This window comes from Lytechinus variegatus, chromosome 3, assembly GCF_018143015.1.
Source record: "Lytechinus variegatus isolate NC3 chromosome 3, Lvar_3.0, whole genome shotgun sequence".
Taxonomy (NCBI): Eukaryota; Metazoa; Echinodermata; class Echinoidea; order Temnopleuroida; family Toxopneustidae; genus Lytechinus; species Lytechinus variegatus.
This window is the reverse complement of record NC_054742.1, coordinates 38,965,146-38,988,063: the sequence shown is the minus strand read 5'-3', so window position 1 is coordinate 38,988,063 and position 22,918 is coordinate 38,965,146. Positions and strand designations below refer to the sequence as shown.

Here is a 22,918-nt window from a genome sequence, read left to right as displayed (position 1 = left end):
ATGGATTCTCCACCTCCATACCACATTTCAATCTCCTTGCTTCTTTTAGAAGAGCATTAACTCAAAGCAGAGGTATATGAGCCATCGCCCCTCTCATTCATCATCCCTATGGTGTGGAGTTTTGCACCTCTGGCAAGGATCAGCAATACCTCTGACAATATATCAAGATTTATTGATGGCAAAATGAACTCTGATATCTATTTATTAATCAGGCAAATTAAAAGGAAATTCCTTATGGTTGTGGTCTTCCCATGCGATGTTATTACATCTTAATGCTTACATTTCAAGTTGTTTATCTAGAATCCAAACTTCAGATGGAAAAAAGTCTGTACGGAAGAATGCAAAAATGTACTCGTACTGCAAGAGACTATTTTGTTTTGATTGTTGTGAAAGCAAGTAGCACCGACAGTCGAAAACTTCCAATTCAAAGTTTACAACTGTTAGGGAAAGATGAAAGTAACTTAAGCAATCATGCACTAATGTACATACCTATTTTGAAGCACAGAGAGAGACAAGTGAATTATGCATTATACAATTTTAACAGTATCACCATTACTATCATCATAATAATCATTATTATCATTTAAAATCATTAAAGTTCAGTACCCTTTTTACATCACCCACACTTAGCTTATCTTATCACTCTTTCCTTTCTGATCTCACATTCCATGCTCTGTCCAGCCACTCACCTGAATGCTAAACATACTCTAACCCTCTCTCTCTCTTTCCCTTTCTTGACTCTTTTCTATTTAAATGAAGCAAGAATAGGCAGCTAGATAGTGAGAATCGCTGAAGGGTAGTTGTCAAGGAGATAGAAAAGCAAATGTGTGGAAGGTAGAGTGCCAAGCAGGGCTAGGATGGTGTTAAAGAGGATATCTTAAAGGGGAACAGGAGATGAGAGACACATGGGGGGCAGAAGACTGATGCATATAGCCGCTCTGAAGATGGCCAAAGGGGATATGAAATATAGTATATTGGACAGGCTTTATTGCTGTAAAATCACCAAGAGAAAAACATGACAAATTGTAATCAATAGTGATGACAACATTTATGAAAATCTTCATCGGTCTATTTTTCAACTCTGAGTAAGCAATAGAATTTTTTTTTCATTATTATTTTTACCCACAAAGAACCAACCATACATGAAAAAAGGTTTTAAAGGACTTGGAATAGCCAGTGATTATATAAACAAGTTGAATGTACACAACCAAACCTTTTTGTGGGCAGGAGACAATATAGAAATACCAAGAGTTACATACAGGTGAAAGCAGCGGAAGACGGGAGAAAGTTGAACTGAGCTGAGCTAGACGAGCCCCCTAAGCTTCCCTTACGCCAGTACACTTACTTGTGTCCTTGTAGTAACACGTTTTATGCATATACTCCATGAAAAGTTCCAGACCAATTACAGCATAGATGATGATGACGAAGATAACGAGGAGGGCAATGTGGAGGAGGGGCACCATGGCACGGAAAATGGAATTCAAAACAACTTGTAAACCTTGATTGGAGGAAAAAAATCTAGGTTAGTATGCTGACGAGCAAAAATATCTAAAAACACAATGACAGCATAATTTACTTTTCCCTCTTCCTGTGTTATTCACTATTCAAAAATATTATCAAGTCATGAATTCTTCCCTGTGCAATTGGAAATGTAGATCATTTGTTATTTGATGATGATCAATAATTTTCAAAAAATTATCAACATGTCAGAGCTTATCTTGATCAGTGATCATTCAGTACATATAGAAAATATTCTGACATTTTTCATGACATTTTTAAAAAGCACATAATTAACAAGGGTGCCAGGAATTAGATTTTTGGACCTTGTCTATTAACAAATGAATTCACATATGCATTAATGGCCCTCCACAAATATTGATTGCTCCAAATGCGTGAACACCAGTGAAAGGAAATCAAATGTCACCACTCGAGACGAGGGGCCCCCGACTGTCAGTTCTCAATGATTAGAGATAACAGTGTGCAAGATAGTGTGAACTTGATTCCTACAACAGAAGATATATATTCAAATGTTTGTAAGATATACTAACATAAAGAAATGCATATATATTAGACTACAAAAATATACAGCTACCTTATAAGAATTTGTAGATAATCACAAGTTCAATATTTTTCCCTTTCGAAAAATTAATACTTTACCTTTACACTACATAACAATAACATTGAATCTCCCATGTTCTCTGAATATGAACAGCTCACATGCAAAAGGGGCTAGGTCCATTTTTCATCAAATTTGATTTTTTTTATGTCTCAATGTATAGACTTTTAGTAGCTTTATAAGATGATACGTATGAAAAGTTGACATTCCTATTAAAAAGTGAACTAAAATAGCAGAGAAAATCACTTTTTTTCAAAAGGGGGGTTAGGTCCTTTCAGTTAAGTTGCAAAAGGGGTTATGTCCACACATAATTTTTTTTGGAAAAGAATATCATAAAATCTATGAAGACAGGTAGATTTCTTTTATACCCAATTTTATGTTCTAATGGAAGGGTATCAGGAAATTTCAGTTTTACATAAGAATATTGCAATATGGGAGAATTAAAAAAATGATTTTCTTGGAGTGGACCTAACCCCTTTTGCAACAAAGCTGTTCTGAAGAACTTATTTGTCAAAAGGGTTAGGTCCATTTTTCATAAATTTTATTGTTTTCTGTCTCTTAACCTCTAAATGTTTAGTCATTCTGATGATAACAAAGAAAATTTGAAATTCAAATGAAAACGTGAATGAAAGTGGCAAAGAAAAAATCGCCTTTTTAATCAATACAGATTGGATTCCTTTCAGTTTACTTGCAAAAGGGGTTAGGTCCTCAATGATAATTTATTTTTTAAATATATAAAAAAAAATGAAGACAGGTAGATTTCTTTTATACCCAATTTTATGTTCATATGATAGGGTAGTACATCATGACAATTTAGTTTCTTATAAGAATATTGCAATAAGTGAGAATTTTTTTTGGAATGTTCCAAAGTGGACCTAACCCCTTTTGCAAATAAACTCTTCATATTTTTAACACAATTCATTATGAACATTATGTTGTTCCTTGTGAGTAAACTTTCATTTTGTCAAGTACATTTGACAGCAATAATAAGCTAAATTATTGAAAAAAAGGAATTTCAAACATTTATAAGATGAATTATAAAATTTGTTCAATAACCTCCTTGGGAATAATCTACTTCAAAAGTCAGGGCATTATTTAATTTAGACTTACTTGGTACTCCTGAAACTAGACGTAGAGGCCTGAATACTCTGAAGGCGCGTAGAGCTTTAACATCAAAATTGTTGTTCTCGACATTTCGTAATGATAAAATTGTACTTATAACCCTGAAAATGGAAGCATAATCATGTCAAAATCAATAAGTTTATTTTTTGAATAAGTATTTACAATATTCCTTTCTGTCAAACATTCTGATCCTGCCAACTTTTACATATTCTTCTAAGATCGAAATTTGAATCACTCTCCTGTTACCCAGCCCAAAAAATATACAATTATACAATATAAAAATGTAAAAATATAAAGAAATATGCTGTATGGTTTGGTCCAGATTTTTAAATCATATCAAAAACAGCTTAAATATGAAGTAAATAAAATAACTATTTTATTTAAATACAAAGTCAGTATTGACATTTGAACAAACCTTGAAAATACACAAAAGAGAGAAGAAAAACATTAATATAGAAATTCAAAAGGAGAATTTCAAAAGTACATATAGATGATTATTGGGATCGTATAGATCTTATGCGAGAAGGTTGGTGTAATGAAAAGAGGGATTCTGATGAAATCTTGAAACCTGGGGACAGGCTTAACTTATTCCCAGCAGCAAGTAAACAGGAAACCTTCTTGTGGGAAAGTGATAAAGCACCATCGATTCCCTCTTCTTAATCTAGAGGCGTACTATTCTTCCAGAAATGTACAAGAGAAAGAACCTTAATCCCTCCTCAAATACTTCTTTAACCTCTAACATGAATCTTACTATGCATCAAGTACTAATTGACTTCACCTTGGAAAACTTTTACATGCAACACAGCCTCAATTTCTCATGTTTTATATTAATTAATTAATATATTGTTTGATTGACTCTATCTTTCCTTCTGGCTCTCTTTCAAGTTATGCCCAGGTCTTTCTTTCTTTTTTTTTTTTACTTTTGGATGTATCTGTGGTAATGCATGAACACTGTTATTAATTTGGGTAGGGGTGGCAAGTGGAGATAACTATTTTTTTGTTTGGATGCAAATTTGAATCCAAACAAAAAAATAGTTATCTCCACTTGCCACCCCTACCCAAATTAATAACAGTGTTCATGCATTACCCCAGATACATCCAATAGTAAAAAAAAAAGAAAGAAAGACCTGGGCATAAGTTGAAAGAGAGCCAGAAGGAAAGATAGAGTCAATCAAACAATAGTCTTACCCTACAGCTACGATGAGAAAATCTAATATATTCCATCCGTTTCGTAGATACGCGCCTGGATGGAAGAGAAAGCCTTGGGCACATATCTTTAGCAGAGCCTCTATCAGAAAGATAATGAGGAAGGCATATTCTACGTATTCCTGTAGCAAATAAAGAAAGTGAAAATAAAGAGAGAAAATGTATTCAACATTACTGGTGGCAATCCTGGGAGTGCAATTATTCATTGAAATATTAATGAATTTATGGTACATCAATAATACCAAAACTTCAAATATACAGTCAAATTAATATTTTAGGGAATCTACTTACTAATAATATAATTGAATTACAGTAACAATCATATTAACAAATAGGTACATTCTAGAAGGTCAATTGAATGAAGACAGCATACCAAACTCCCAGGGGGCTACTCAAATTATAACAAGACACCTATATGCCACAACAGAGTCAAAAATAGGGGGCTCTGGAACTAGATATTTGTTTTATAAATTGGGGTCTCTGGAACGGCCCTTGAATCAACGACTGCTAAGATGCACTGCTCAGGAACTGACCACATCAAGAATGGAGTCTCCAGAATTTGTATGACACAGCGTCAACCTGCTTAGTAGTTCATGATGGGCGCGCACTGGAAAAAGAAACCCCATATTGGGAGACTCTTGAACAGGGGAAAAATAGTAATTTCTATGGCTTTCTAAATTGGTGATGCTCTGGAACTGAAAACTCGGCTGAAAATGGGGTCTGGACCATGGCACATACGTATCATACATTTATGTTAAGTAGCCCCCCCCCCAAACTCTCCACAAGTTATTAGCTCATAGCTAGACTGTGAATTAAATCAAATTAATTTAAATTGGACTTTACATTACAGAGCGACATTGCAAAGAAGTCAAATATTCCACAAAATCAAAGTGTTTAAAATCAAAATGTAAATGAAGCATTAAAGGCCTCAAATTTTCCTTTAAATTTCTAGAGGAATGACAGAAATTTAACTGAAATAAAACTTAATCAACAAAGTCTCAGTGCTAATTTTTCATTCTGAATCGACTAAAATTAAATGATGCAACGGACCAAGATGGTGAAAAAAACTGCCTGGAATCAACCCCATTCATAATTTCCCCTGCCAAGACAAAAATAAGTCAACTCAACTTGAATGAACTCTGGCTTTAATTGATTGTACTCAATTATAACCAATCAATATCTATGACGTAGACAGAACAAAGACACCCAAAAGTAAATAGCAGGCTTGCTGAGATGGGGAAAAACATGGACATATATCGTACACATTATTTTCATCACGGCAGAAATCTAATTCCTGTATGGTGATGGCAAAGGCGCGTTTCTGAAGGTCACTTTCAATGAATTATTGATTGAGATCATTGTATAAAAATCATAAGAAATCCTTTTATGTCAGTACCACTAACTATGATGATCTATGGCTGGCTAGTAATAATTTTCTCAGTTTATTATAGAGCCTTCAGCAACAAAGCTGCATGCCACAAGCACTAAATATTTCTCAAACAGACTACAGTACTGATCTAATTTAACTCATCCAAGAGGTGCTAATTTCTTGTAAAAGATAAAGAAAATAGACTTTGATGTGGCAATACAATATGAGATAATCGTTGAACCTGATGGGGTATATTTTCAGGGTGCATTTATGCGCCACTTTTTTTACCCTAGAATCATGATCTGAATCATAATTCAAATCATGATTCTGCAGAATCACGATTGCGTTTAGTCAAAAGTGAAAGTAAATGTCTTTCAAATCACAAACATGAAACATGGAAAAGGGTGGATTTGGAAAGACGTTTCTGTAGAATCACGAATGAAAAAGGTCGCATAAACGCAAAAGAGATTTGAATCATGATTCTATGACCTCAGTTTGACTCTTTACCAAGCTCAAGGTGCTCTATATGCTCATTGTATGTACATGATTATGTACTATGCATGTATTTCTTGTCATGTACAAGTTCTGTGTAGGTCATCGCTTCGTCCACTACTTTTCATTTTTTGGTCATGTCTTCAACTTCTAGTAAATGAATTAATCTAGTTCTAGTAAATGAATCAACTGGACAGACAATGATCTCAGTTGTTGTTGGGTAAACAGTATCAATATTAAATTGGATCTACGCTGAAATCCACTTCCGAACACCATTTTGGGAAAACCAACAAGATGAATAGATGCAATGGACCCTATGATAGAAGTAAACAAAAAGAGGTATAGACTGAATTCTGGAAGCAAAAGATTTTCCGAGAGCCAAAACACAAGCAAAAAACTTCCTCTGTCAGACTGCATACTAGTGATGCACACTGGATTGGCCAAAATCTGAGGAGAAACCGCATTGGAATAAAGGTCGTCTAAATGCTGATTCTGTGATATTGTGATTCATGTTTCCCTGTTTTGAATCATGATTCAAATTATGATTCCAATCACGATTGTTGCTTGAGGTCGCATAAACACAACCTTAGACAGTTTTGCTTTAATTAAGAGTGAAATTAAGTTTCTATTTTTCAGTCTTTCTGTTGTTTATTCCATATGCCAGATCATGTAGGCAGCTTGCTTTGAATAAATGAATAAAGAAAAGGGCAAACCTGCCTCAGAAGTAAGACATTTCCTTCCTCTTTATTAAAGAGTGACCTACTTGGTTTACTCATTTCATTCTTCATACTGTAACAATAATGGATTATGTAACATTGCATTTTATAATAATGATAATAATGCATGCCTACATCATTCATTTTCCAATTTGGAGTTTATTTCTCGTTTTTGTGATGATCTCTCAGTTCACTCTTCATATCTCAACTAATAGGATTTGAGTTACATTATAAGATAAGCGTATTAAGCATCATTACAAATTAGATTATAAAGACTGTAATGTTTTTGTCATGCATACACTATGGATTTACTATCTTAATATTGAAAACTATTTCAGCAAACATGAACGCCGATATCATAATACTTTTTTACACATACACATAAAAATAAATGATGTCAAGCGGTCTCTCTATCTGCCCAACATAAACTATATTAAATAAAACTTCAAGACATTTCATTAACTATGTAGGAAAGCACTATAGAACCCCCACGATTTTGTATTCTGTAAATGATCTCAACCAACAAGAAACCCCTAACGCAAATGTATCCCTTCAGGGTTATTTCTTAAGGCAAATATCTCTAATAGCAAGTCAACTTGGCTCAATACTGCCCATCCCACATACCACACACACCACACACACTCGCATTCTAGGGAGAATGGATGAAATAAGGGCCATGCTTCACAGCAGTGGGAAACCTCTCCCAAGCTTACAGGCATACAAATGGAGAGTATCTGGTTGTCATGGAAACCTGATATTAAAATGCAGCACACTTCCTGCTCCAGGCTACACAAAGCTGGAATATGCTTTTGTAGTGCAATTAGATTGGCAGAAATATGACTTTTCAAAGCCTTTTTTTCCTTCCATCCTATTGTTAAAAAAAAAACCACTGACAACATAAAAGCCTAGGCCCAGAGAACTAACAGTCAGATGTGGTATAAAATCTACCATCACTGGATGGGTACTTCAAAATTTTCTGAAAATGATAAGTGAATTATCTTGTAGTTTTCTACCAGACTATCATTATCATTCTGTCAGCCTTCTCACACTCTTAAATCCTCTCATAATACAAGCATTCCTTTACACATGTATGTGTCAGCAAACATTGTGGAATGAAGTTTTTTAGGTACCAAAATGATTCTGAATTTCGCTTAGAAGATGTTTTATTTCAATGATCCAAGGTTTCAATTTCATACCTCCTTTTTTATTTCAAACTATATACATGCTCTCTTGTTTTGCATAACGCAATTTAAAACAAAATCATTATCATTATCATGTAATCATTATAATTACAAATAAATACATGATGAAATTATCTGTTGTATTTACCATGAGGGACATATTTTATAGATACACTTGTATATTCCTGTATGTTTTCTGCTGTTATACATGGCAAAGTGAACTTAGAATTGACCGCAAGCCCTTTAATACTGCCTATGATGTACATGTACACATCTCTTAGGAAGTGAATAAAACTGGGATGATCTATTTGTATTTCTTTTTATAAAGTAAAACATCGGGAGGAAAAATGAAAAATGTAATTACACCTACCTCCTTCAAACTTCATTTTGTGAAACTTAATGAGATGAATGAATTACTTACTTTTGGTTTTTCCTTTGTACTTTTATTCTTATTTATATAATTTTATTTAGTGAGATGTTTTCATAAACATGATATAAAGGAAAAGGGTAATAGAATTGATTGCATCATTATACTTTCTGTACTTGTGGAGTGTGCATCTACTCCACCTTATAGCTTCATACAATACAAAGCCTGAACTCAGAAGGCAATAGATTGTATAATCAACTCTTGCATGAATTGCTTGTGCAATATCATCATACCAATCAGCAAACTCATCAGTGATGTAGTAGGATGGAAAATGGTAAGCATTATGAAATTCTGCGACCGTATAGGCTGTGAGGATGAAATGAGGAGAAATTCATTAAACTACACTTCTGCAACGTAATAACTTTCAACTAAAGTATGTTAGGTCATTAGGCAACCGGAATTTGAATGCAAATTGAGGCAAATCGAGGGTAGAGTATTATGTTGAACTGAAGTGTGTCATTTATCTAGCCATACTGATTTACTGCCTAGTATTGATTTGTCTCAAGTGGATTGTAGTGTTTTAATCCTTTAAATGTATTGATTATGGTTTCATAACAAACCCAACAGACCAATGTGAGAGAAAAAACAATCTAGTGCTTCAAGTGGAGAGTCCATTCTTGTTCTAAATTTATTTATGGCAGAATTATTCACTTAGTTACATGATCATTAAAAAAATATGTTAACAACAGGATGGGTATGAACTAACAATGAATTATTCATGATCTTGTAACAAGTTCATTATTTATATGTAAGTAGCTTTACAGCAAAGAACACTACCCTGATCTGATATTTTACAATAATTACTAATTGAACACTCTTAAACCACACACTCCAAAGGACTTATCTACATTTTTATCATCTAGTGGGCCCTAATATTTACAAATTTTGAATGCTGAATTTTTGTGAGAGATAATCCTCTATTTACTTAATTTTCTTGGTCATAATGATCAAACAGGTAATATGAGCCTGTATCACATGTTTGATGTTGTTGCTGTTGATGTTTCTAAGTTGTATTCATTGTTAGCGCATGTACAGAGCTGATTTCAACCACGTAATAAAAGGCTGTATTATGCACGCACTCAAGCATAGCGCGGTGCGCTACTATTTGCGCAACAATTTCAATGACAAAATGCACACTCTTTTGGCTTTGTCATGAATGATTCCATTCTATATTTATTCACAAATTGCAGGGTTTTACAGTTATTTATTTCATGGTCTTGACTTTCCCTAATTCTACAATAAGGCTACACTGAAAGGGATGGTCCAGGCTGGGGATATTATTATCTCAATAAATAAAGTAAAATTCACAGAGCAAAATGTTGAAGATTTGATCCAAATCGGGTAACAAATAAACAAAGTAATCAAATTCTACAGATTTGCATTATTCCGGTGATACAGTTCTAGGCATGTCTTTTTTAATATTCATCAGGTGGGCTGATGATGTCATATCCCCACTTGTTTTTTGTATTTTATTATATGAAATTGGGTTTATTCAAATTTTTTCTACCAAGAACTAAAGCAATTGGATTGACAACTGAGTAAGTGCATTAGTTATTTATTGCTGCAACTTATTTTATCATACTGGAGACACATCATTTTTTACACATGTACGAAGAAATGAAACATATATGATTTCATGTTAAAACACAAGAAAAAGGAAAGTGGGGATGTGACATCATCAGCCCACCTAATGAATATTCATAACCATGTGCAAATAACTGTTTCACAAAATATTGATAAGTTTAAAATTCATTAACTTTGTTATTTGTTATCCGATTTTGATTAAAATTTCTGCATTTTGCTCTGTGAATTTTACGTTATTTATTTAGATATAAATATTTTCAGCCCAGACCTTCCCTTTAAGTGATAAATCGTTACATCCTGCTTGTTCTTGCAGAATAGGGGAAATACATGTTCTGGTTCCACTTTTTCGGCCTCTGGCCTCATGGAATATGGAACCAGTATGTAGGTATTTCCTGTAATAGGTGAACAAGCAGGGTGTATCTCATAATATTCCCGAGTCTTTATTGACTCAATAAAGACTCAGGAATATTATGGGATACAAACTGTTAACAAATGGAACATATATTAATTCAAATCCAAATTTTGAGTTTGTATCTATAAATGTCCAACAGAAATCTACATGCTAGTTTAATACATATAACTTAACATTAGTAATAAACTTCTTTCCACAGTGAAATAATTCTTTACATTATAAAACACATACAAAATCATCATAATATCCACTCCATTACTTAAACAATATTTCCGCTCAAATGATGGACGACTATGCCATCACTGTTTTTCTTTATGATCTCCCCTGGGTATGATTCTCGCAAACTAATTGGTCATTCTTTGGATTTCAACAGAGAAAGTCAACAATACCACAAACACTATGCAATTATTTTACCCACTCTTTTAGAAAAGATTCCGAATAATGATTAAAATAGAACCTCTCAACTAGCAGTTCTGCGGAAATAGAGTTATGATCATATTAAGAGAGAGACAGGAAATTCATACATATTTTAAGATTTCTAAAAATAAGAACGAATATAACAAAACAAAAATGTGCATTGTCATACAGCTGTAGAGTGCAATGGGGTATACTAATGTTGGATGGAAAAGTACATGTTAAAGAAGTGCACTCACTGCATAATCTATTTGAGAATGAAGCAGAGTGAATACAGTAGTTACATTTGACAATCAATGTGAATTAAACAGCCAATGTGAGTAATACTTATATAATATATATTGATTGCATCATTTAGCATCCCTCTCTCTCCAATGTTAGCTTGCTTATCAACAGAGGCTTATTAGAGCAATTTAATCTACCAATGCCCCCACTCATAATGTTACAAATATGACTCATCCATCAGCACATATGGATCCATCTTTAAATTGAAGTTTGCCCACAGTGTATATGGATCTTGGATGGATGTATGAATTGATGGAGCTGAATCATTCGCAACTAAGATTTTGTGTTCTGTTTATTTCTGTTTGATTGCAATTTGTTTTGTCTTTAGCTTGATCAATTATTTCCTTCTAATAGATAAATAGAAGAAAATGTATTTTATTGTGTGACATTACAGAACAAGTGGAGTGTCTCTGGCAGTCTCACCTGCATCACAATTTCAATATAGCAGTGGTGCTGACTTTGAAAACTATAAAATAATTATTCACGAAAACACCATTCATATAATGATACAATACTATGTTCATTGACAATAAATAACATTTGACCTTGATCATGCGACCAAAGATTTGTCAGTGATACTTGATTACCCTATATCCAAATTTTATAAACTATATCTATAAAATTTGAAAATTATGACAGAAATCTAATAATCACCTCCAAAATGGCCAAAGTTCATTGACCTTAAATGACCTTTGACTTAGGTAATTTGACCTGAAACTCGCATGAGATGTTAAGTGATACTTTATTACTCTTATGTCCAAATTTTATGAACTAGATCTATACACTTTTAAAGTTATGATGGCAATTCAATAGATACCCCCAACTTGGCCAAAGTTCATTGACCCTAAATGACCTTTGACCTTGGTCACATGACTTGAAACTCAGGCAAGATATTAAGTAATACTTGATTAACCTTATGTTCAAGTTTCATGAACTAGGTCTATATATTTTTAAGTTATGACATTTCAAGAACTTAACCTTAGGTCAAGATTTTGATGTTGAGTATCCCAGCATGATATAAGTCCATTGACCCTAAATGACCTTTTATCTTGGTCATGGGACCTAAAAATCAGGCAAGATATTTAGTAATACTAGATTAACCTTATGTCCACATTTCATGAACTAGGTTTATTTACTTTCTAAGTGATGCTGTCATTTTAAAAACTTGGCCTTAGGTTAAGATTTGGTGTTGACGCTGCTGCCGCCGGAGGAAAAGCGGCGCCTATGCTCTCACTCTGCTATGCAGGTGAGACAAAAACTGATCAGTGTTACATACAGCAAAGGAAAGAAATATGAAATTACAATATAAAAGTAAAATGACAATCAGTAGGCCTAGTGACAAAATATGAAGGTATAACTCATAACAGGAAATTAATATTGAAACATATACAACAAAATTTTGAAAAGGAAATAGTTGGTTTCAAGGGTAGGCTTGTATGGGTCATCTTTACTGCACAAAGTATTCGAGGGAAAGTTCATCTTCTGTACATTTAAAATCATTATACTTGTATATTACAACATGCATTTTGGACAACTCAACTATTTGTAAAAGTACCATCATTCTGCTTGATATACTTATACCCGTTTCTTTGTTTTGTTTTGTTCATGCATGTCTATTATCTTTCTATATACCAGTGGAAAACAAATTTCTTAGTAATTTTCATGTTGCAAATACAAAATAAAATATCTTGTATCCTTTTGCCTTTAATGGACTGTAGAAACAAAACCAAGTCATTTAAGTAATACATAATAACATGCATTAATCACAGTGTTTCTCTTTCAAAATGATTGCAAACCCTATTAAAACACTACATTCAATTCAATTCATTTATTCAACATCCATCAAAATATACAATCACATGCAAAAGGCTAACACAATACGGCAAAAAAAATTCGCTTGGATATATCTTATAGTTCTACTGATTGATATAACCTGTGCTTGGGATTCATCATTCATATTTTTTAAGCTTCTTAAGTGTAACCTTTTACATGTCTTATAAAAAAGTGGTAGACCCACAGGCCTCTCATGAGCTTTAGTGGAGCATGTATTATGAAATGCACAAATAGCCTACTAGAACCCAGTGGTCCTGTACAAAATCAATAGAATCATGTCGTTCAGCAGCTGATGGATTCATGTTTTCCTTTTTAATGGTCATGACAAATCAATCATATCTTAAAATTAACACAACTCTTTGCCCAGTGACTAAGTTTCCAGGGGATAATGATTAAAATACTAGTTATTTCTTCTTTTACCAGAGCAGTATTGATGCTGGCTATTATCACAACTTAGGTACCCTTAGATTTCTATAGAAAAGAAAATTACATGAGAAAACTAATCATTTATGTACAGTCAAGTTCATGAGTCTACAGAAGCTATATCAAAGTGTTAAAAATCAACTGAACAAAATATCAAATCATACAATAATCAATTCCAATATATACAGCATGGAAGCAAAAGTGCAAAAGCAGCTAGGGTAGCCTACCTCCTTCCACATAATTGGCTATCAGATTTCAGCATGGCTGAAAATTAAGAGATACTCGAGCTATGGTATGAATTGAATTATTCATGTCACATAACAAACTGATTTAAAATTCAGAGCATTTGCTCAAATCTGGAATAGAAGTGAGCAATATAAGTCTGGGTTGTCATGGGCAAAGGCAGAATAGGTTCCACTAGCTGATGACTTTTACTACTTCTGACTTTGGAAGAAATGTATTTCCCTCTGGAAATGAGCAAGGTTGGAAATGGCCTGTATTTCATTTTATCTTTTTGTCATGTACAACCACTGTAATATTATACCAACGTAGGAGGTATATTATTTTGTGCAAACATCTGATGGTTTTAAGATAAATTACTCAGTATTTGTGAATCTCTAAATCAAAGAAAATCCCAAGAAAATATAAGCTCAGGGTTCTGCTTTCATAAAATGTTTAGGTTTTAGAATCATTTATTGACATTCACTATAATGGCTGATTGAAACATTCACTCCTACATGCATCTTGCTAAAAAGTAATCAAACCTTGACAAAACATAAAAATCAGAAAAACAGGATGACAGTTTGATTGAAATCAAAAGAAAAGAATCAAGAAAGTTACAGTATTGTATAAATTTTGCTATTTAACAAAGTTTTTCAGAATGCTCAAGACTAAAACATACATTAATTCAATAAAATATCTGATAAAGGTATTCCATGTTAATATTAATCATATCACATTAATTATCATTCATTTCACAGAGATATAACTTACTCATTTTAGTCCTATCCATGATGTGTATTGAAAGTTTTTGAATAATTAAAAAGCATCTTGCTTGAAACAGAATAATCAAAGTATTTTATGATAATACATTACAGGTATTTTTGAAAAAGCTCACATATTTTCATATTGGAACATTCCCTAACCTACCCCACAATGTCATGAACTTACGAATTTCTAGGTGAATTCAAATTTATTTAGAGTGAATAAAACATTCTAGAATTCATAACTTTGTTGTTTGTGAATTTATTTCATAAACTTCAGTCCATAGTTTGCAAATCTGCTTGTCTCATTTCCCCCATTTTTTTCAAAGTACAACTTAACATCAGGGTTAGATTTCCTGTTAATATTTTTTAATAAGGACCTGAAAATGTTATTGGTTTGTTGCAGAATTAGTTGCAAAATAAGTATAACTTTAGGTCAAGTGCAATTAGATTTTCATGCAATCAGAAGTGCACGGTTTGGAATTCAGTTTGATTTTTTTAAGTCACATTTCATAAGTTCAACTCTTTCTGTATATCCGGTCCCTGATCAGTATGAAGTTGGAAGTGGATTGAGCCCATCAACACTTTACACAAAATTTCAATCTTGCATACATATCAGAATTAATAATATTCTCTGTAGAATTATTTTGTTGCTGTCTGTCAAGATGTCTGATACATATTTTGTGTATCAGTATGTTATTCTAGAGTTAATGGAACGATAATGTGACTACGATGTACTGCATTTGATTATACAATGTGTAATAAAAATTTCCACATGGTGGACAACAAAATGAAATTGAAATCTAAATTGGAATATTCGCGAATTGTGGAAGCTCATTTTGTGAATGGTGTCCCTTTAACACTGAACCTCTGATCCAGCATTCCTTTTGTCCACGTCACGAGAGCAAAGGAACAGCAAACCAGACGTTACAGATCCCGGCATGCAAACCTGGACTGGAGAGGGGCACATACATGAAATACAATCTCTCACTTTTCCATCATGGCAACCAACTGTCATGCCAAGCTGCAGAGAGCAGCACGGATGTATGCCTGCCTGTCTGCCAGATGTATACCAACCATTCTTTCTCGTCTATAAATGTTTAGTTTGATTTGACAGGGAGGTGGAGAACTCATCAAAACTAACTAGTTAGTGTTTCTTATCAAGAAGTCAAATAAATCATATCTGATAAGAGTGAGGTATTCATGAAGTCTATTTTAATGACGATTGTCTTACTTGACACTTTCCATCTACATATCAATATATTAGAAATATTAATGCTCATTGCAGTTTACATGAAAGATATGATTATAACCTCAGGTCCTACATCACAAAGTAGAAAAATACAAATTACATTACTTATTTAACTTAATTACTTGCTTATCATTGCTTTATAAACATTTCCCTCTTTCAGTGATAATTCCGTTTCAAACAAGATGCTCTTGCATGGTCTACCAAAAACTCCCAAAGCTCTATGCTTCATGGAAAGAACAAACAAGTTATTTTCTGTGTTTTGAAATGCTGAATGATGATTTAATAACAACAGAAACCTAGAATGTGGCAAGCTCAAGGCCGTACGCATAATTTTTTCCTGGGGGGCAGGATGCATAAAAATTTTGAAAAAAAAAACTTGAAAGCAAGGGAGGTAAGCGACCAAGCTTGTCATTAAGGCGTTTTGTATTTTTTTCAAAGTGAAGTTGAATGATTTTTACACTTTTGGTGAATTCTGTGAAGATTTTAATAACACAATGTAGGTTCTCAAAATTTGTGAAAGGGCAACTGCCCACTTTATTATTATCTATTGTGAATATATGGATCCTATGATAAATAGCCATGCCATGAATTAAATCTTTATTGAAATCTACTTAGAGATCAGCGATATCTAATAGTCATTCTTGGCTCGGCCCAATAATAGACCAGTTCATAGTTACTTCATGGGCAATTTTGGTCAAATGACCTTTCATTTCTTTCATCATGATAAGCAGATTTCAAAGCAAGATATTACGTAAGCTTGCCTTACATAGCAGGATGAAAAAATTGAATAGACCAGGTGACTAGAATAGTACACCAATGAACACTTAATGAAGGTATTTGTTGCATCCCTACTTTGAATGCATATCTTAGCATGTTGCACAATGTACTTGACAAACTGAAATACCAGTCGTTCGTTGAAGCATTGTTTTTTTTTGTGGATGTAAATGAAAACGACAATTCAAAAGAATATATGAATAATCAAGACATCAAAGTTGGTGCTTATCTCATTAGATTTTAAAGTACAAATGACCCTCTTTTGATCATGCGTAGAATCTTTTGATCATGTGCAGAAAGGAACTACGAACTGGCTTATTGTAACATCATCATCATTAGTTTGCAACTGCATCAATTAAGAAGCTTTGCTTTGCTGTGGTTAAGCTGAGTTTGTGCATGTATCTCAATGGTTTGCGCTTGCTAGCTCGAACATGAATGGTTTAGCCTGATATGGATTTAGACGTCAGAGATCTGTTGGTGCAACCTCAGCATCTTTATTGTGTCAAGGACGGATACAGGTGCATGGAAAACATTCAACAAAATGCAAATATTGACAAGGCAGTTGCTTTATAGGACCCCTGTACATAAAATGTCTTGCACATTATGGTGGAAACTCCCTGCAATTTGACTTCTTTCAATATTAAATGAATATCATACTTATCTAGGAGACAGACATGTAGTTTCTTATTAGCCTTTTATGACACTTCACGAAGGGAATAAATTTTCTTTAAAAATATGAAAAGAATATTCTACAAAATAACAGAATTCTTACAACTAATAAAATAATATACAGGCCTACCATAATATATATGCCCATCTATATAAACAGGACCTAAGATTGTGTCCTGATATAAACATATTAACCAATCAAATAATTCAACATAGGATAGTTCACTCTAAAAAAATTCTGATGTTTTTTCTTGTACATTAGAGCCTACATGTTGACCTAAAATGTTGGTTCATCTTCAATTTAAATATGAATGGGTTTACACATTCATAAGGATAAAAAACTAACGAAGACTTTCCTGCTACCAAAATAACAGTTTTATAATGGAAAAATATAAAGTAAAACATGCAAAATTAATAAGAGAAAATGTGCCACATGAATGAAATATCATAGGGTCATTCTACTCTGTATTTACATAAAAAGAAACCTGCATATGTGTGCCTCTTCCACAGTAAGATGAAATATTTCTGGGCCTCCCACCCCATACAGAGACAGACTGCTGTGCCTTTCCCAGATCTTGTATGACTACATAATCTCAGTTTATATCTTGCTCTTTGGTATTTACAAGCATGGTTTACTCTTGCGTATGCCACGCTGTCAGATATCGTTCCACTCACACATTTTGCATGTCAGTAGTGGCATCTTTATACAACAATCTTTTGAGGCTTTTATTTCATCAAATCATGTTGGCACACTCGGAGAAGCTCAAGCATGTAGCTGAATCCAAATCATTCATCAAGTTTGATATCCAGGATCGGCTTGTGTTCAATATTTTTTCTCAAGTAAATATCTTTTTCTAAGATACTTGTTTCCTGTTTAATAGCTTGAGATTTGACACGATTCATCATTCAAATATGGTTCAATTTGACTTCTAGTTTCCTATTCCATCCCTACTCTCAACTCTCTCATCCATGTTTGTTTTTTCCTCTTTCCTTTCGATTATTTCTCTACCTTTCATCTGTTTATAAGAATTTTTTAAGTTCTTTCATTAATCACTTCCCACTTTTCTTCTTGTACTTATTTTTTCTTTCCCCCCTTCTCCTTCAATTTCTTTCCTTCTTCAGCCTCCTCTCCCTCCTATTCTTCTTATATCATTTCTTTTCCTTCTCCTTCTTCCTCTTCTTCTTCTTCTTCTTCTCCTTCCATTTTCCATTGTTCTTCAATTTCTTCTTCTTCTTCTTCTCCTTTCATTTTCCATTGTTCTTCAATTTCTTCTTGTTCTTCTTCTTCTCCTCTCCCTTTGTTTTATCAATCATCCTCTTAATGTCCATTGTCTTCCTGTTTCTTATTCCTTCTTCTAATTCCTTTCCACATATGTATCATAATTATTCTTCTCATGCAATCTGTTCTCCATTTCTAGATACTTTTATCTCCATCTTCTTCTGCTCTCTATATTGTCTTTGCATTACATATTTTTCTTTCCCCATAGATGTCCACTCCAATTTTCTGATTTCCTCAGGGAGCAGGAAATATCAAGTAGAAAAGCTTTCTGGGTAAAAAGCCAATTAGCACAACATCTCCGTCACTACACTTACAAACTGAGGGTCAGTTTTTGTATACATGTTACCAGTGGCTACCTGCATCTACTAAGCATAAACTGACAATTTACTGTCTATGCCATAATAATAAACAGTACTAGATCTTTATAAATGATGAAAGGAACACTTCAGGTAAAAGGGATAATTTTGAAAGTCCTTTTGTAAACATAATCTAGCAATAAAAGTTGAAATAAATAAATGTTTTTAAATTTAGTGTATGCTCTTTTTTAATTGCAATTCTTGGCAAAGAAGTCTGTTTTTTAAAGATATAATACAGTTGAAAAGAAAGTCAGTTATACTAAAATAGATAAGTATATATTTAGGGCCAATTCAAGTCAGTAATGAAAATACATTAAACATCTAGTTTTAATTATTGCATATTGGTCTTGTCATAACATACATTGTGAAATCATCTGCACTCATCCAAATCATAGTATCAGTCAATATTGGTTTAAAAAAACAGATTTTGAGATTTTTGCAGAAAATGAAGATGCAAGTCCTACTCTATACAATAATGTAATTAACTTTCTAGGCAGCAACTCTATTTTAGTTCCTGAGATATGTGGGGATTTTCAAGGTGATGCCATACAAAGTTCTGATGCGAAAATTCCATTGGAAACGTACTGTAGCGAAGCAAAATGCACAGTCAGCAAACCATTTTATTTGCAATGCATTGACTTTACACGTGAAAGAATGATAGAACATGTTACTGGTCATGTGTATTGAAAATGCGGTCAGCGTCATTATAATCCGTAAGACGCTTTGTACAGAGAAAATTTAAACTGCATGTGGCTCTTTTGCTATTTTTTTCTCTGATTCTTAGTTTGTTTAAAGAGGAAGACACCGATGTCAACCAATTGTCTTGGTCTTTCCACATATTTTTCTAGCAATGAAAATCTTGTAATACTGGGGACAAAGCTGTGGAAATTTTAGCAAACTTTGAAGTTGATTTTCTGTGAAATGGGTACGACAGGTTCAAATGATAAGCTTTTGTCTAGCTGTTCTGGTTTTATATGCCAGTCTCAAGTAATAGAGGATCCTAAAACCCACTCTACTGCTCTGCTCTCTCCACAGCTGTGAACATTGCAGAAAGAAATACCTTCATCAAGGTAATCATCATGGATCTAGATCTAGTAAGTTCTTACATTGTTTATGTTTAAAAAACAATGACAATGGAATCTTGAATGAAACCCGGGGGCCATTTCTTCAAGCTATTTGTAAGCTAAGAGTGACTTTAAGAACAACTGGTGACCCTTTCTTGTGATAAATGGTATTGACCATGTTCATTAGTGATTACATGTTAGCATGTAAGAAAGGTTTACCATTCATTCTTAAAGTCAAACTTATGAACAGCTTTATGAAACACCCAGCAGAGCACACAAAAAATTGCCAACAAAGAGAAACACATGGACCACATGTAGTATTATTAATTGGAAAGGGACTAATAACCGAGAAAATTAAATGCTTATTTTGTTTTTCATTCATCAATTATTCATTTTCTATACCAGGATTCACTGACAAATACTTTTTTTCTTTCTAAATATATACATATGTTTGAATGGTAACTTTGTAGTATTCTGATCAAACTCATATTCTTGTCACAAATGGGATATTTAGCAAAATACAATTACACATGTTTTTTTAATAATAATAAAAAAAACCTTGAATGACTAATGAGTAAAGATGACAAAATCTGGGGAAGTGCCTTCAAACAGCTTTTTATGCGAGTATGATCTGATAGGAGTGACATGATGTTTCATTAATAATGCAGCAACAAATTACTTTCTGACAACACTGAGACTCCCATGGGTTATAGGCTCTCCTAATGCTATTGACACCCAATAAACACATTCTGCTTTGCAACACACACTCTCAATGTGTGTAGGAAGGATGGAGATCGAGACCTTGATATGATGTTCCCGTGTCACTGGATGCGATAAGGTGCTGATATACAAATTGTTCATGTGATCAACACATTGGGATACAGGCAATATCTAGCTCACCATATCTTGACAAAACAGTTCTATTGTTTGATTAAATTTATTTCTGCATTCAATGATATAAAATGATATAGTATCAGAGAGAAATTACAATTACATATATAAACACTATTCTTTCAAATAAGAAATTATATTTTGGTGAGTGCAGGAGACTGTCATCATTAAAAGGACTTGTGGAGACTGGAGACTTTCTTCAGTGGAGTAACTTTCATTTCCCATTAATAGAGAAGATTAAAGTTGGTTTCATGGCAAAGGCTTGGGGTTATCATGAGTAGATATTAACCCATTCAAAACTGAATTATCTTTATAGAATTTGTATGGGGACCATCTGGTTCCCACTATCAATGGAGTAACCAATAACAGCATATTGATAATTGCATACAAGGTTCCTGTCGCACAACAGTTCCTTTTAAAGAAACCATATTATTTGATGGTAACTACATGTACCATTGAAAGAATACTCATCAGTCAATCAGAATCAAGATCTAATGGAGGTAGCGAATAGATGGTGTAGCGGCAATTATTATGACTGGCAGATACGGTACTAGGAACACAATCCGCCTGCGGATTGTGTTCCCACTCCAGCAGATTCAGTACCAATTTCTCTTCAGCAGATATCATTCTTGCTATTGTTCACTTATGTAAGTATATGTCACGTGGTACGTGGCTGCGGCACGCGAACTCACTAGACTCCCCCTCCCCAATATTACCAGAGCTGCGCATGCGCTGCCGAGGGTGACGTGTCATAACGAATACATGTAGTCAATCTGAACCGAATCCGCCAAGGAACCAAATCTGCAAAACATTAAATTGCGTCAAACCTGGCGGATATGGTTCCCAAGTATGAGCGATATCTGCCAGCAGATACAGTATCCGCCGGTGGAACCAAATCCGCCGGCAGATACAGTATCCGCTGGTGGAGCCAAATCCACCGCTACAATGGCACTATTAAACTATTTTACCATTTCCCCTGTGCCATTTTTCAAATACAATAAGCAATAAAAATTAGTTGAATGCAATCTGAATTCTAAATTGTGTTTATGAGCGATAAATCAGCCAATAAACACTACTTGAATAAAACAGATATTCCAACAACAGGGACACTGCTGTCGTCACATTTAATGTTCTGTCTACATGATAAAATCTAAACATGTCTCTCAAACTCCATTTTGATCTTAGTATAAACACGCCCCCTCTCTGGTATAGCACTTCAATCAAATACAGTTAGGCATTCTTGGAATTCATCATCTTTGACTAGCAGAACATTTCAAGATTGGTTCCTGGAGTTCCATGACATTAAAACAATAAATATGGTTTGTTTAGAACATCCATGATACATTCACATCAAATGGTAAGGTATTGGATCTTAGTCGAGAAAGCCAATTACATTTTCTGTTAGTAACATCATCATGTAGGAGGAATTTATCAACCGGTATTTATTTGCATATTCTAAAGGGCAATGTGAACATGAATAACCTGATGATATTTCCATTCATGTCTCTTGAAATATATCACTATGTATGTACAAATGCATTCTGAAGCACTACACTTTTTTATGTTTCAAAAGTATATATCCACTCAACATCAGATTTGAGTTGGCCTATGTTAAGAATTTAAAAATCAGTAATGTAAGTTAATTCCTAACACATATATACTGATATAATCCCATGGCACCCACACATTGAATTTCCTAGTGTATGATGCTACCTCTGTCTCCGTGTGATTAAGTTAATATGATATAGCCTCCGTGCCAATACATTTACATGCTCAATTGGCTTCTAAGCCTGGTGAAATTGGATTGGTGCTGAACTTGCCTATCTACCATCCAAGCTAAACCAACATCACTCCTGTGCCTTAAAAACTCAGCAGAGGTCAAAGGTCAACAAAAATACATCTATGGGCCAGGGGAAACAGAATGACAAGCAATTCATTTTATGCCTACTCATCAAATCAAGCTTGATCTGGAGCAAGAGTGCAAGTTCTTTTTGTCATTACACGCATAATAATTAATCTTATTCCATTAAAAAACATGCATTAACAGCATGTGTTAAGTACAGTTTTTGA

General features: G+C 33.8%; 1 protein-coding gene across 12 annotated transcripts in view; it reads right to left on the bottom strand.

Annotated features, from left to right (window-relative positions):
- Window positions 1–22,918, bottom strand: part of LOC121410978 (voltage-dependent L-type calcium channel subunit alpha-1D-like) — a 142,071-nt gene that overhangs the window by 76,740 nt on the left and 42,413 nt on the right. For all 12 annotated transcript variants that reach the window (XM_041603408.1, XM_041603411.1, XM_041603399.1 and 9 more), the window contains exons 4-6: window positions 4,427–4,566; window positions 3,227–3,339; window positions 1,346–1,498 (exon numbers count right to left, since the gene is read on the bottom strand). In XM_041603408.1, the coding sequence (XP_041459342.1) occupies window positions 1,346–1,498; window positions 3,227–3,339; window positions 4,427–4,566 (406 nt within the window). The remainder of the gene's footprint in view (window positions 1–1,345; window positions 1,499–3,226; window positions 3,340–4,426; window positions 4,567–22,918) is intronic.